The following is a 12,401-nucleotide window of genomic DNA, read 5'->3' as shown; positions in this document are numbered from 1 at the left end:
CTCTGAAACAGCCTCAGTAACTCATCACTCATCACCAGACTCATTGACACTGACGTACTGAAGTTGCAACTGGGCTGAATCAGGTCGAAGTTTTAGAGTTTGTAGATGTCTGAACTGGTTCCCATCTACACAATATACTCAAATACGACATCCTTCCTGGGAAACAATGTCTAAAGTGACATTTTGGTCAGAACTGAGTCAAATGGAAGCTGTTAATGAGCTCTTTCTGCTGCAATTCCTTAATTCTAAAGAAATCCAGAGTTAAAATAAATAATACAAATAAAAACAAAAGAGCCAAACCCTCCACCATCGTACATAAAAGGTTTTAAATGCCTCATGTTGTTTCAAACACTGAACAAACACAAAGAAACTGGAAGCTGGAATGAATCTCCACACAGAAACATGAAAATGGAAGCAAACATCTTTTTTTTTTTTTTTTTTGTATATCTATATTTTCATCTCGACTGTGTGTCGGGTTACAAATGATCAGCTTGAGACGGGACGTTCAAGTTGACAGACACTTTTAATTGAGACATGAGTGACCCTCAAACCATGTGGGCATTTTACACGGACTCCCCATCATCTCTACTCTTTTTAACGAAATACAAAAGAAAAAAACAAAACAAAAGAAAAACAACAACGAAAAAAAAAACTCGAGTATTGCAGTGAAGCCGTCTTGAAAGTAAGATACATTATTTACACTGAAAACAAAAACGCTACGTAATTTTTTTCTTTTTCCAGGAGAAAAAAAAAGAAATAAATAAGACTAAAAATGTTTTTTTTTTTTTTTTTTGTCCACATTCACAGCATGACAAATCATATTCAACTCGTTAATGTCGACCCCGTGTGGCCAGAATAGACTGAGATATTAGTAGGTAATTCAGTGATTATTGCCAAAAGCCTTAATCTATACATTATAATATTCAATACATACTCTGTATTTTGTTTAAAAAAAGGAGACATTTGGAAACTGCTACTTGGATGATTGTACAGCTTAAATACTTCTAGATATATATATGTATACTTTTAAACCCTTTTGTTCATAGCTTTAACTCGTTGGCAACTTTGGAAGCAATGTTTTTGAAAGCGATGGATGATCCGGATATCCGTTTGAACCTGACGCCGTTGAGGGAGAGACGGGGCAGCTTGCAAACCTCCATCTCCCACTGGACCAGGTTCTCGGCTCGCCCGTCCCCGTGGACGCAAAGAAGCAGGAAACTCTCTTGCTGTTCGTAGTCGCAGTTGTTGGCATCGAGCACCTTGCGAATCTCCCGCATGATATCACAAGGCTCCATGGAGCTGGTGGTCCTCATACTCCAAGTGAATCTGAGGGAGCGGGGTTTACTGTCTTTATTTTCCCCTTTTTGATCCCCAGGTACATGGCGACTGTCGGGAGGACGACAAACACAAAGACCAGTTTTAGTTTGAATCACAAGGTGGATTAAAAAAAAAAAAAGATCCCACTTTGACTGTTTCATGGAAGAAATGTACTTTTACATTCTTTGGAACATGAAGTCAGTCAAAGCAGCTGGTGGAACAGACAAACCGTCAACATTTAAAGGAATAATTCGACTTTTTGGGGGTTTGTTTGCTTTTTTTTTTATTGCAGAAGATCAAATTATCAAATAGGAAGCTGGAGACAGCAGCCAGTTAGCTTAGCTTAGCATAAAGACTGGAAACAGAGGGAAACAGCTAGCCTGGTAGCTTTAAAGGCTAAAATACTCGCTCTCCCTCTTAGTTTAAAGATGTCTGCCTTCTTTGTCATAGGATGGAACAAGATGGCGCTCGGCACACATGATGACCCAGTTACTCTGGACGATCCACAGAAGTCACTGTGAGCAGTTTCATGTAGGAACTATTTTCTCTCTGTATCACCGGGCAGACGTAAACATGCATCTATCCGTCTGTGGATTATCTTGATTAACTGAGTCATGATTTTGTTATTGAGCTTAGTACATTTATTTTTTTTCCCAGCACCACAAGTCCAGTGCCATCTTGTTCCAGAACATACGAGGATTAACGACTCGTGCATTAATGTTTATATTAAGGTTTCACTGGACTGTTTCTCTTCTGATTCTCGAGTAAGCATGAACAAGCAAACATTCCCCAAATGTCGAAGTACGTTTGTTTCCACCAGGAACGACATTCTAGCCCCAGTTTGTACGTCTCGTGAATCGTCATTACATTCAAGTCACAAAACTCGGCACGAGTTTGAAAACCAAAACAAGACAGCTGATGATGTTCTGAAGGTTTTTCCAGGTGACTTAAAAACTCTTTTTGTTCTGGTTTCTGTTCAGCATGTAGAAAATGGCATAAATCATTTTCACTTTGGTTCAAATTGGCATAAAAACATTGATGTTTTTTGCAAAAATCCAATATGCTTGTTAACCGTTACGACACTTTCTGTTCACTTATTTATCATTTCTTCATACAAAACATTGAGTCTTTAGTTTTTTGGGTGCTGAACAAAGTGAGTAAGTAAATAATGAACTATCATGTGAGCAGACAACAACTTAAAATACCAGAATATGCTGAACTGAATATTTAACGTGATTTAACGTGTATTTTAAGAAAAACCTTCAGAACAGTTCTTTTTAAAGGTCCATAAATATCCATCGCACGTTCTCTGTGACTGAACATAATGTAAACTGGGGTTAGATATCCATGCTGCAAGATTTTTTGGGGGTATTAGCTTGACAAGAATACATATATGCCATGCCAACGGAGCAGCACACGAGCACAGTGCCATGCAAACATAAAAAAACAAACGGCAAGGCTCAAATTCACACCACAGGCTCCAAACACATCCAAACATCCCATGAGAAACAAAGCAGAGAGGGGATTTCCTAAGCAAGCGGGTGGAGCATCTGGAGACTGCAGACGAGGACAACCTGAAGCCTACGTTTGATAAAAGATGGGGGACCGGCACATTAAATAAAACCTCACCTTGAGCCCTCAAGTCTCCCGTTTCTCTCAAACTCGGTTGAGACTCTGAGGCGCATGAGAAGATCGGACAGGGGAGGAGGAAAAAAGAAGGAAAAAAAAAAAAAAGATGTGGATTGTGCACGACAGAATAAAATAATCTCAGATTCATTTCCAGTAAAAAAAAAAAAAAGAAAGAAAAAAAAAGAGAATGTGTGTGATAAGAAGGAGAAGCGACATCGACGAGAAACCACCACCGAAAAAAACACAAAGAGATGGAAGACTTTTGTTTTCTTCCAGTGAAAAAGAATCATGAGAAGAAAATATAAAAAAACAAAACAGTGATGAATGTTCAGACCGTGATCCCAAACTGAAACCAAGCGTTTTATAGATGAAGACAGAAAAAGAAGATGTTTGAACACACAGCAGGACGGAGACGCAGCTCATGAACTGGTGAGAGTGTCGACCCAAAACAGCAGAACCACAACATGGACTACAGCCTGCAGGTCCGGTTCAGGTCGGACGGGAGGTGATGGTGCAGAAGCACGAGAGGAATCCTCAACTATGATTCTGGTTTCATATTTACTGTTTTTATTGCAGTTTTAATCTCTTCATGTCTTTATTTTACTGTTTCTCTGCACCTGTGAATTTTCTTTCCTACAATATTTAACTTCTTTACTTCAAAACTCTGAATCTGCAAAAAGCTCTCCGACGACATCTTTGTCTCCCTTTATTTGAACGTAGGTCAGGTTAACGTGGATAAAATTAAAGTTGTTGGTGAGCAAATGTTTTCATGAACATGTAGAAATGTTGCATAAAAGTTCATTATCTTTGCTAAAAGTCAATTTAATGTGCAACTTTAGAGGAGTTTGTACTTTCAGGGGATTATCTGGAGTTTGTTTAGGGTGAAAGAAGATCATGAGATGTGGTAGAAAGCTCCAGTTAACAGGAGTTGATGTCTGACTTGTACTGCTAATAAAATCTTAGTGGCCTTTTTGTCTTCCACTGATAGAAATCATATCGAAATAAACCTGAAATATGCAAAAGAAAGCTCATTTCGTTCAATCATTTCCTAAATATTTTGGTCTTCTTTGATTTAAATTGCGACAGGAAATAATTGGGGGTTTCTTGTAGCCTCAAGACTTCATTAAATAAACTTATTTACGGATCATTAAAACACATAAAAACTACGCCCACGAACAAAACTAGGCCAACACGAACACAGAGAACTTTTCTGGGTTGAAGCAGATGGGAAACATGAAGCTGGGTGAAACTCCGGCTCTAAAAATAAAACCCAATGTTCCCCGACAACAATTTGTTCCTGTGACTGAAGCAGCGACAGATTCAACGACTCAGCAGAACAAGTCTATTCCGTGTTTTTTTTTTCCTTCTTTCTGTTAAATAAAAGCTGAGCTGCAGAAGAACTGTGTCAACGTGTGAACACCCGACAGGCGAGAAGTCAACGAGGAAACTTTTCAACGTCTCTCCGTCAGAGTCGCTCCCTCAATCGTCTCTTTACTAACAAGTCACGTGACGGAGGAGAAGCTGACGACGGCCATTTAACTTAACGTTTGGTTGCATCGAAGACAATATCTGCTGTGAAAACTAGAATAAACGATTAAATAAGTGAAGCTTTGGAAGAAGAACGACTTCTAATCTTCACAGGTTTCGCTTCTCTCATCTGTAAAATGTTTAAGACAGTTTAAAACCTGAATTTTGAACAAATGATCTCATCAGATTAAAACACTGCAGATAAGTATAAAGGTATGTTGTATATACAGTATGTTAGCTTAGCTTAGCATAAAAGACTGAAAACAGGGGGAGCAGCTCTTCATACAATCTCCCAAATCTGCATGTTGGGAGCGATTACTTTCATAATCTATTAATCTGCGGCTACTTCTCGATTTATTCATTGTTTTGTCAATTAAATGTAAAGAAAACGTTCAAAATGTTCATCACAACGTCTCTAAATCGCTTCTTTTCTCCCACCGACAGTCTAAAACCAAATGACTCTACATTTAACGGCGTAAATGATGAAGATAAACAGTCAATCATCACACTGGCTTTTAACAAAGACTATTTTATGGCGATATTAAATATCTAAATGATTTATGCATCACATTTTTGGATTCTTCAGATATTTAATTTGCTTTATGAGTCAAAAACAGACTTCTGTTTGATTTTCACTGATTAACTGGATTTCCTGATGATTAAAATCAATACAACTGTGGAGGGATTTTGTCCACAGTCGCTGATTTCTCAGCTAACAGAGAGCCGCTGTGTTTCTGTGTTAATGTGCGTCTGTGTTCATCTGCTCGTCACGGTGACTCATGAGGACGGGAAACCAGTCTCCCCGAACGACTACACACAAAAGAACCAAAAAAAAAATGTCTGACTCTAACAGAAGATTAGATTGAAAAGCAAATAAGCAGTAAGCTCCCTGCTCCCTGTGACAGAACGGGTTCCCAGCATGCACTGCAGCCTGGAGAACAGAAAAAAGAAAAAAACAGGACGGGTGGAGGAGGAAGTGACTCCGAAACTCCCCGACAGCTCAAGAGACTCGACAACAAGAGGACAAGTGAACAGACAGGACTGACAGCAGGTCCTGGGTCGGTCAGAGAGGCTGTGAAGATCACAAGACCGAGGGGAGGAGGAGGAGGAGGAGGAGGAGGAGGAGGAGGAGGAGAGGGTGAGGGAGGTGAGGGCAGAGGGGGAGGAGGGTGAGCTCCTCCACATAACTGACACTCAAGACTTTGGTCTGAGAAGAGAGAGGTTGAGGGATTTGAAACAGCCCCTTACTCTAGATCTTCATCTTCCTACAACTCTCTATATCTTCTGCTCGAGAATCTGAAAGAAAAAAATTGGGAATCTGAAAAAAAACGGCGACTTTTTCTTTTTTTTTTTTTTCTTTTTTTTGTTTTCTCAAATGGACACATGACAAAGAAAGAAAAAGAGAGAGGGAAAGAATATTATAAAAAATGTCATGACATGAGGAGGACAGGCCAAAAAAAGAAGAGTCAAATAAATATGAAAGGATGATGAGAAGGAAGGAAGGAAGGAAGGAAGGAAGGAAGGAAGGAAGGAAGGAAGGAAGGAAGGACAGGCTGAAAGAGACTGGAGGGCAGAAGACTTACTAAGGGTCTTTCCTCCCTGGGTAGAAGGGATGGCAGGCCCTGTTTTGGCCGTCTGCCGTTTGGCCGGGTCAATACTGACCCTGAGCAGAGAGGAAGAGCAGCAAGAGGTCAAAGGTTAAAGGACACAGGAAGGTTAGGAAGACAAAAAACACACAAAACTGTGAGGAGTGGAGGAGGAGGAGGAGGAGGAGGAGGAGGTGACTGAACCTAAAACGTCCTGAGGAGGAGGAGGAGGAAGATGATGGAAACTTGTTGGTTAAGTCCCGAGATGTGATGAAGATCTCTGACACGTGAAAAGTGCGAAGGACTGAAGGTGACACGATGAAGCAGGAAGTGATGAGACGAGCCAAAATACAACTGAATAAAATCATTAAATACTGTGAGTTAAATGATTATAATTCAGTGGAGATTTTATTTTAACCTCCAGTCAGCTGATCCGAGCTAAATGCTAACACCAGCATGCTAATAACAATGTGAACATGCTGATGTGTAGCTGGTGTTAATGTTAAACATCTAGCACGCTAACATGCGCTAATTAGCACAAAACACAATGTGGCATTTGGTGATACTTTGTCTTCTAGCGCCATCATCAGGTCACAGTTAGGATTCATCCTCTGGGGACCATCAATGTCTACGGAATATTACGACAAACAACACAATAGTTGTCGAGACGTATCAAAGAATAACTGAAATATCTGACATGGTGACGCCAGAAGGAAAGTTGGAGGATCACCAAAGTCAGCAGGAAACAATCATTTTAAATTTTTTGGCTTCTTGGCCACATTTAATTATTTATCTATTCCCCATTTTGGCCTCGTGACAACTTCTAATCACTCCTAACGATTCTTTGAGATAAAATATAACTTCATAAATTACAGCAACATAAGAGTAAAATCCAAAATAATCTAAAAGTTTAATAAAAATGTCTAAAAAGGGGTAAATGCTGACATTTCAGTACCAAATGGAAAATAGGATAAATTAAGGAAACACAATTATAATAAAATAATTTTAAAAAAGGTAAGTAATGATACTGAAAAGTAATAAAATTATGAAAATGTATTTTAGTAAAACAGAAAACTAAGTCATTTTTCAGATTTCATCTTCTCAAAAGTGTTTCCTTTTAATTTCTCTCTTTTTATTACATAAAATAATGTATTTTTGGGTTTAGGGAGCTGAAAAATAAAACAAGCAACTAAACTGACAAAAGCAGTTTAGTAACAAAATAAAACACTTCTTGCTTTAGATACCAAACAGACTGAAGGTTAAATAAACAACTTTTTACACTTAATTTCTAATTATTTAACTAACAGTCTTATTTATTGATTTCCTCAGGTGCATCTTTGACTCGTCTGATGACCTTTCGCTCCATTTGGTCTCCACAGAAATGAGGACAAACACAAAAAAGCAAAGTGAGGTGATCGTAGTGAGGACGATGACAGATGACACCAGAGTTCACCGACTCGACTCTCTGGACGACGAAGACGCCAGAGGCAGAAGATTGTCCACCAATCAGCCACCAGAGGGCGCTGCAGGGCCTTCAGACGGCTCCCTGCGAGGGCCACAAAGCTCCTCCTCTGCTCAGAGAAGCCATCATGACGTCAGCTAACTAATCACTCATCAATCAGACCTGTGGAGATTCATTCTGGTGTCCCGGGCTGATGTCAGGTCAGTTTCACAGCCTCTTCTTCAAACAACATGAGCGAGGAGCTGAAACTGACCCGACTCCTTCAGACACCCAGAAATATTAAAGGTGATGAATGTTTGGGAGAAGAGAAATGTCTGTTCTGGATCTCTTCAGAGCAACAACTGGGTTATATCTGGTTTTAAAGAATTGTTTTAGTCAGTCGGACGTTTTGTTAAAGTAAATGTTCACATTCTTTCAAGTCCATCTGGATACAAACACCGGTTAGTTTATCTGTTCTCGCTTTAACGTGAGTCGCTCTCAAAGACATTACAGTAAGTGACAAAGGACAAAATGCAGTTCTTATTCTGTGTAATCAAGTTGGGATTATCATCAATTTTTTGTCTATTAAATCAACTACCAAAAAAATATATATATTTCTGTATAACATACTGAGGAATGAAACATTTCTTTATCATTTTTATAAGCAAATGAACAAAAAATGTCTTCAGGTTTTGAGCTGAACGTTCGTTTGTCCTGCTATTTTAGCAATTAATTAAGAAAATGATTGCCAAAAATCAAAGTTGAGACAAATATATAAGTAAATATGTTTATAAAATAGAATAATATAGCACCTAATAAGGAACTGCAAACTGTTTTGTCCTCTATCAGTACCACCGACTCTGCCTTAAGAAGGGATCTCTTGTACATAAGATTTAAATGTCGTATTAAGACTTGAAAAAATGTGACTCCATTTTTTATGGTCATCTGCAGATTAACCTTGAAATTATAATAGTTTTTAATCTATTCATGACTTAAAATTAAATACTGTATCTGTTAAAGTTATTTTATTATTATTTTCCATGTTTTATACTATTTTTATTTACAGTTTTATTCCTCTTTTATTTCTGGATCGTTGTTTCTGATCTCTAGCCGATCACAACCGATCAATGCGTTCACGGAAAACAACCTCTGAGTCTGACACCACCCTGCTGAAGGCCACACAGCCTCACACAGCTCGGAAAGATAGAAAACCGAAGGCCAGAAAAATCCTGAACACCAACCGAACCCAAAAAGAAAAACAGGAAAAAAAAAAAAAAAGGACAAAAGAGTCGACCGACAGGCCTTTCACAGGATATTTACTTTAACTGAAGCTCCTACAGCTGTAAGGACAGATCAACCCACAAACAACCATCTACACAAACACTTATTTATTTAGCTCTTTATGGACCAAATGTTTCCTCTGCTGTCAGGAAGAAATCTCATCCATGGTGATTTCTCCTGTTCTGACAGCTGCAAGAAATCACATCTGGGCCAGAGAGAGTTAAAAAAAAAAAAAAGAAGAAGAAGAAAATCCTGTTTCTGTGGTGAATAAATGCAGCAGGATGACATTTAAGGCTTCAACAGCAGAGAGAAAGAGAGAGTTCAGTCGTTATCAACAATCATTGTGGTGAGAAAAACAAACCACAAATCAATGGCGGCTGGAAGAAGCGACCCCATGCAGGCATTGGCAATTGATTAGTGGCAAGCTGCTTTGTTGTTGCTGTTGGTTAAATCGACTGATTGTTCGAGGAGCTCCGGCTCTGCTCTCCCAATCAGCCGTCATCCACTCAGACCAACCACAGCCACACCGAGGACGTTTACACACACACGGAAACACCAGTTCAAACCAGATTAATGCAGAACAGCTGATGAAACGATCGTTAAGATTTATAGATCAGGGCTACGATGCTTTAATATGGATTATATATTGATCTGGTTGTGTTAATTCCCTCTAAAGAGGAAAAGTTTGACACTTTGGAGAGCGCACTTACTCCTGGTGAGACGCTAGTTAGCTTAGCATAACGACTGGAGACGAGGGGAAACAGCTAGCCAAACAACTGTAAATCCTCCACACCTGCATGTCACACCTACAACTGCAACTAAGGATGATTTTCATTATTGATTAATTGAGGAAATGCTCATCACAACTTCCTGGAACCCAAAGTGAGAGTCTTCCATCAGCTTTTCTGTTCGACCAACAGTTCAAATCCTCAAAACTCTTCATTTACTGTCAGACATGATGAAGAAAAGCAGCAAATCTTCACATTTAAGAAGCTGGAATCACTAAATGTTTGGCCTAAAAAATGACTGAAGCAACAATTCGATCATCAGAATATTTGGTGATTAATTTTCCAACAATCAGCTGATTGTTGCAGCTCTCATTACATCTCCTGTATTTTTACACAGTCGAGTTTTCTGGGGAATTTTAGCAACCATCAACAACTGATAATAACTGAGTAATATGGTGATATTAATACTGCAGCTCTTCTGCAGGTAAGACAGAGAACAAGTTCACCTCCACCTCGATAACCCCTGGCAAGCTGTTTCCCCTTGTTTCCAGTCTTTATGCTAAGCTAAGCTAACTAGCTCCAGCCTCATATTTACCATCCAGGCACAAGAACGGCATCAATCCTCTCATGTTACTCTCAAGAAAGTGAGTGTCACACAATTCCTTTAACAATAAAAATAGCCCTATTGATAAATTAGAAGATGTTGTCCATCTAAGATCCGATCACATTAATCTGATTATGAACTGTGTGCATGTAAACGTACCCAGAGAGTCTTTTTGTTCTGCTAAGCGTGTGTTAGTTCAGTGCCAGCAGCCCCACGCGTCTGTAGAGTCTCAGAGGAAGTTTTTCAGTGAGATTGTTTTTCGTTATTTTTGGCACAGAGCGAAAAGGCAGTACAGGAGTCCTACCTTTTGGTAAACCTGAATGACATGTTTCTACAACAGAATCAGACAAAGAAACAGTGAAAATGGTGAAGGAGGAGTGAGAGGAAGAGGAGGAGGAGGAGGAGGAGGAAGAAGAGGAAGAGGAGGGGGAGGGAGGAAGGAAGGGAGAGAGGAGTCTGAATGAGTGAACAAAAATGGGGTGATTGGAATCATCAACAGTGGAGGGGGAAGATTAATTTGTTCATCGATTAGCAAATGATTTCAATTCCTCATTTTGGGTCAGTCATTGCAGGAGGGGTTCCCGTCGCTGGCCCGGCTGCCACGTCCAGAGACTTTTCATGCAGACAAGATCTGTCGGGACGTTCGGCGTCTATAGATTATTCTCTTCATTACAGAAAATAAAAAAATGTCTGTCGCAAAGTCCTTGAAGCAAGTGGTGGGAGAAGTACTCAGAGAAAATAACCCTGATCTAGGAATACTCTGTTATAAGACAAGTTATCAGGACAAGTCGAGTCACTTTTTCCTCCCCGAGATACTGAAGTACTGCACACCAGACACGCTGCTGTTCCTGAGCTATGATGTCATGCAACATTATGATGTCATACTGCACTTAACCTCTGACCTTTTGGATATCACTGTTGTTCAGGAGAAGGATGAACAAACTTTATCTAAACTGTTCAAAATGTATGACAATTGATGGAATTTGTATTATAATTTTAATATTCAGTCAAATAAATGTAATTAGATAAAAAGAAAATAAACCTACGACTCACATAACAGACGAATAAAGACCAAAAATATAAGCTAATTAACGTAAAAGAAGTCGTCTGAGTCATCGTGTCTCAAGTCACGTCCAAGTCGATTCGCGTCTGGATCAATAAAGTTTTATCTCATCCACCAATAAATATATTTATTTATTGATTTGATGTATATTAATCTGAATCTGCAAATAAATGTCAATGTTGAAAAGAGGAAAAATTCTTTAAGCTGAAGTAAAGTGCTCGAGTACTTTTCCACCACCGCCCAAATGTTTCTAAATACCTTCAGATCCTGAAGACAAGCTGCCAATACTCACATTTGAGAATAATTGATTTATAACCTAATTGATTTTCGGAACCAGTTGATTGTTTCAACTGGAGTTCTCTGGTTTTGCTCGTGTCACCACGTGAACTTCATCCCCTAACATTTAAAGTTGAGGCGCTGCATGAAAAGATCTCTTCGTCACTCTCGTGCCAGAAGCTGATCAGCGAACATCTTTGATGAACGACGGGACTGAAACTATCTGCCGTGTCGTTTCCCCTTTCAACTTTCTCGGACCGTAAAAAAATATCTCAAATTTCATTAAAGAGGTCAAATCGTGGCTCGTTCAGAGTGTTGCAGCTCTCCGTGGCAGGCGTCCAGGCAGCGACGGATAAACAATTTAGGCTTAAGAATAAATCACATCGTACAGGACAGTGAAGTGTTTCCCCCCCAGCATGTAATTTATCATCCTAACCCTACAAGGCACTGTGTTGATTGGCTTCTAATTCGAACAGACAGAGTCACAGGAGATTAAACTGTACAGAGGCGGGCTGGAGTCTCTCCGCTTTCTAATTCAGTCTCACATAAATTATCATTTCAGGGTGAATTTAAAGCGGACTGAGCAGAAAGAGAGCTAAGCTCCAGCCCCTCGGTGCTGAACCGATGCGAGGTGTCTCCTCTCCTACCTGCGGGTGAGTTTGGAGGTGAGTTTGGAGAAAAGGTTGCTGGTTCCACGGCTGCGGGTCTGAGAGAGAGGGGTGGCATCGTGGGAGAGGGTGGGCGAGGCCGGCGGCCCGTTGTACGTGGCCGTGCGGCGGTCCCTCAGCTGGCCGCCGTGGAAGGTGCTGCGGCTGGCGGTGCCTCGCGGGAAGCGCAGTCGGTCGGGTGTGGTGGCGTTGGCGATGCTGTGGATCGACGCCACCGGGTTCCTCTGGGTGCCGGGAGACACGGCGACGCTGCTGAGGTGGAGGGAAGGAGGACGAGAGGA

The 12,401-nt window shown here is 40.2% G+C and overlaps 1 protein-coding gene across 27 annotated transcripts in view; it reads right to left on the bottom strand.

Moving 5' to 3' along the window:
* Window positions 1-382: 382 nt before the first annotated feature.
* mark3a (MAP/microtubule affinity-regulating kinase 3a) overlaps window positions 383-12,401 on the bottom strand; it is a 46,176-nt gene continuing 34,157 nt past the window's right edge. For 4 of the 27 annotated variants that reach the window (XM_037125280.1, XM_037125283.1, XM_037125302.1 and 1 more), the window contains 4 exons: window positions 12,100-12,372; window positions 10,418-10,444; window positions 2,947-2,991; window positions 383-1,386 (listed from right to left, as the gene is read on the bottom strand). In XM_037125280.1, coding sequence (XP_036981175.1) covers window positions 1,041-1,386; window positions 2,947-2,991; window positions 10,418-10,444; window positions 12,100-12,372 — 691 coding nt within the window. In that variant the 3' untranslated portion in view covers window positions 383-1,040. Of the gene's footprint in view, window positions 1,387-2,946; window positions 2,992-5,721; window positions 5,770-6,056; window positions 6,137-10,417; window positions 10,445-12,099; window positions 12,373-12,401 lie in introns of all 27 variants that reach the window. The other 23 variants (XM_037125281.1, XM_037125285.1, XM_037125295.1 and 20 more) reach the window with 19 other exon arrangements.

The sequence above is a fragment of the Acanthopagrus latus genome, chromosome 16 (genome assembly GCF_904848185.1).
Source record: "Acanthopagrus latus isolate v.2019 chromosome 16, fAcaLat1.1, whole genome shotgun sequence".
NCBI lineage: Eukaryota > Metazoa > Chordata > Actinopteri > Spariformes > Sparidae > Acanthopagrus > Acanthopagrus latus.
The sequence above is the reverse complement of the archived record's forward strand: the minus strand, read 5'-3'. Positions and strand labels throughout refer to the sequence as shown.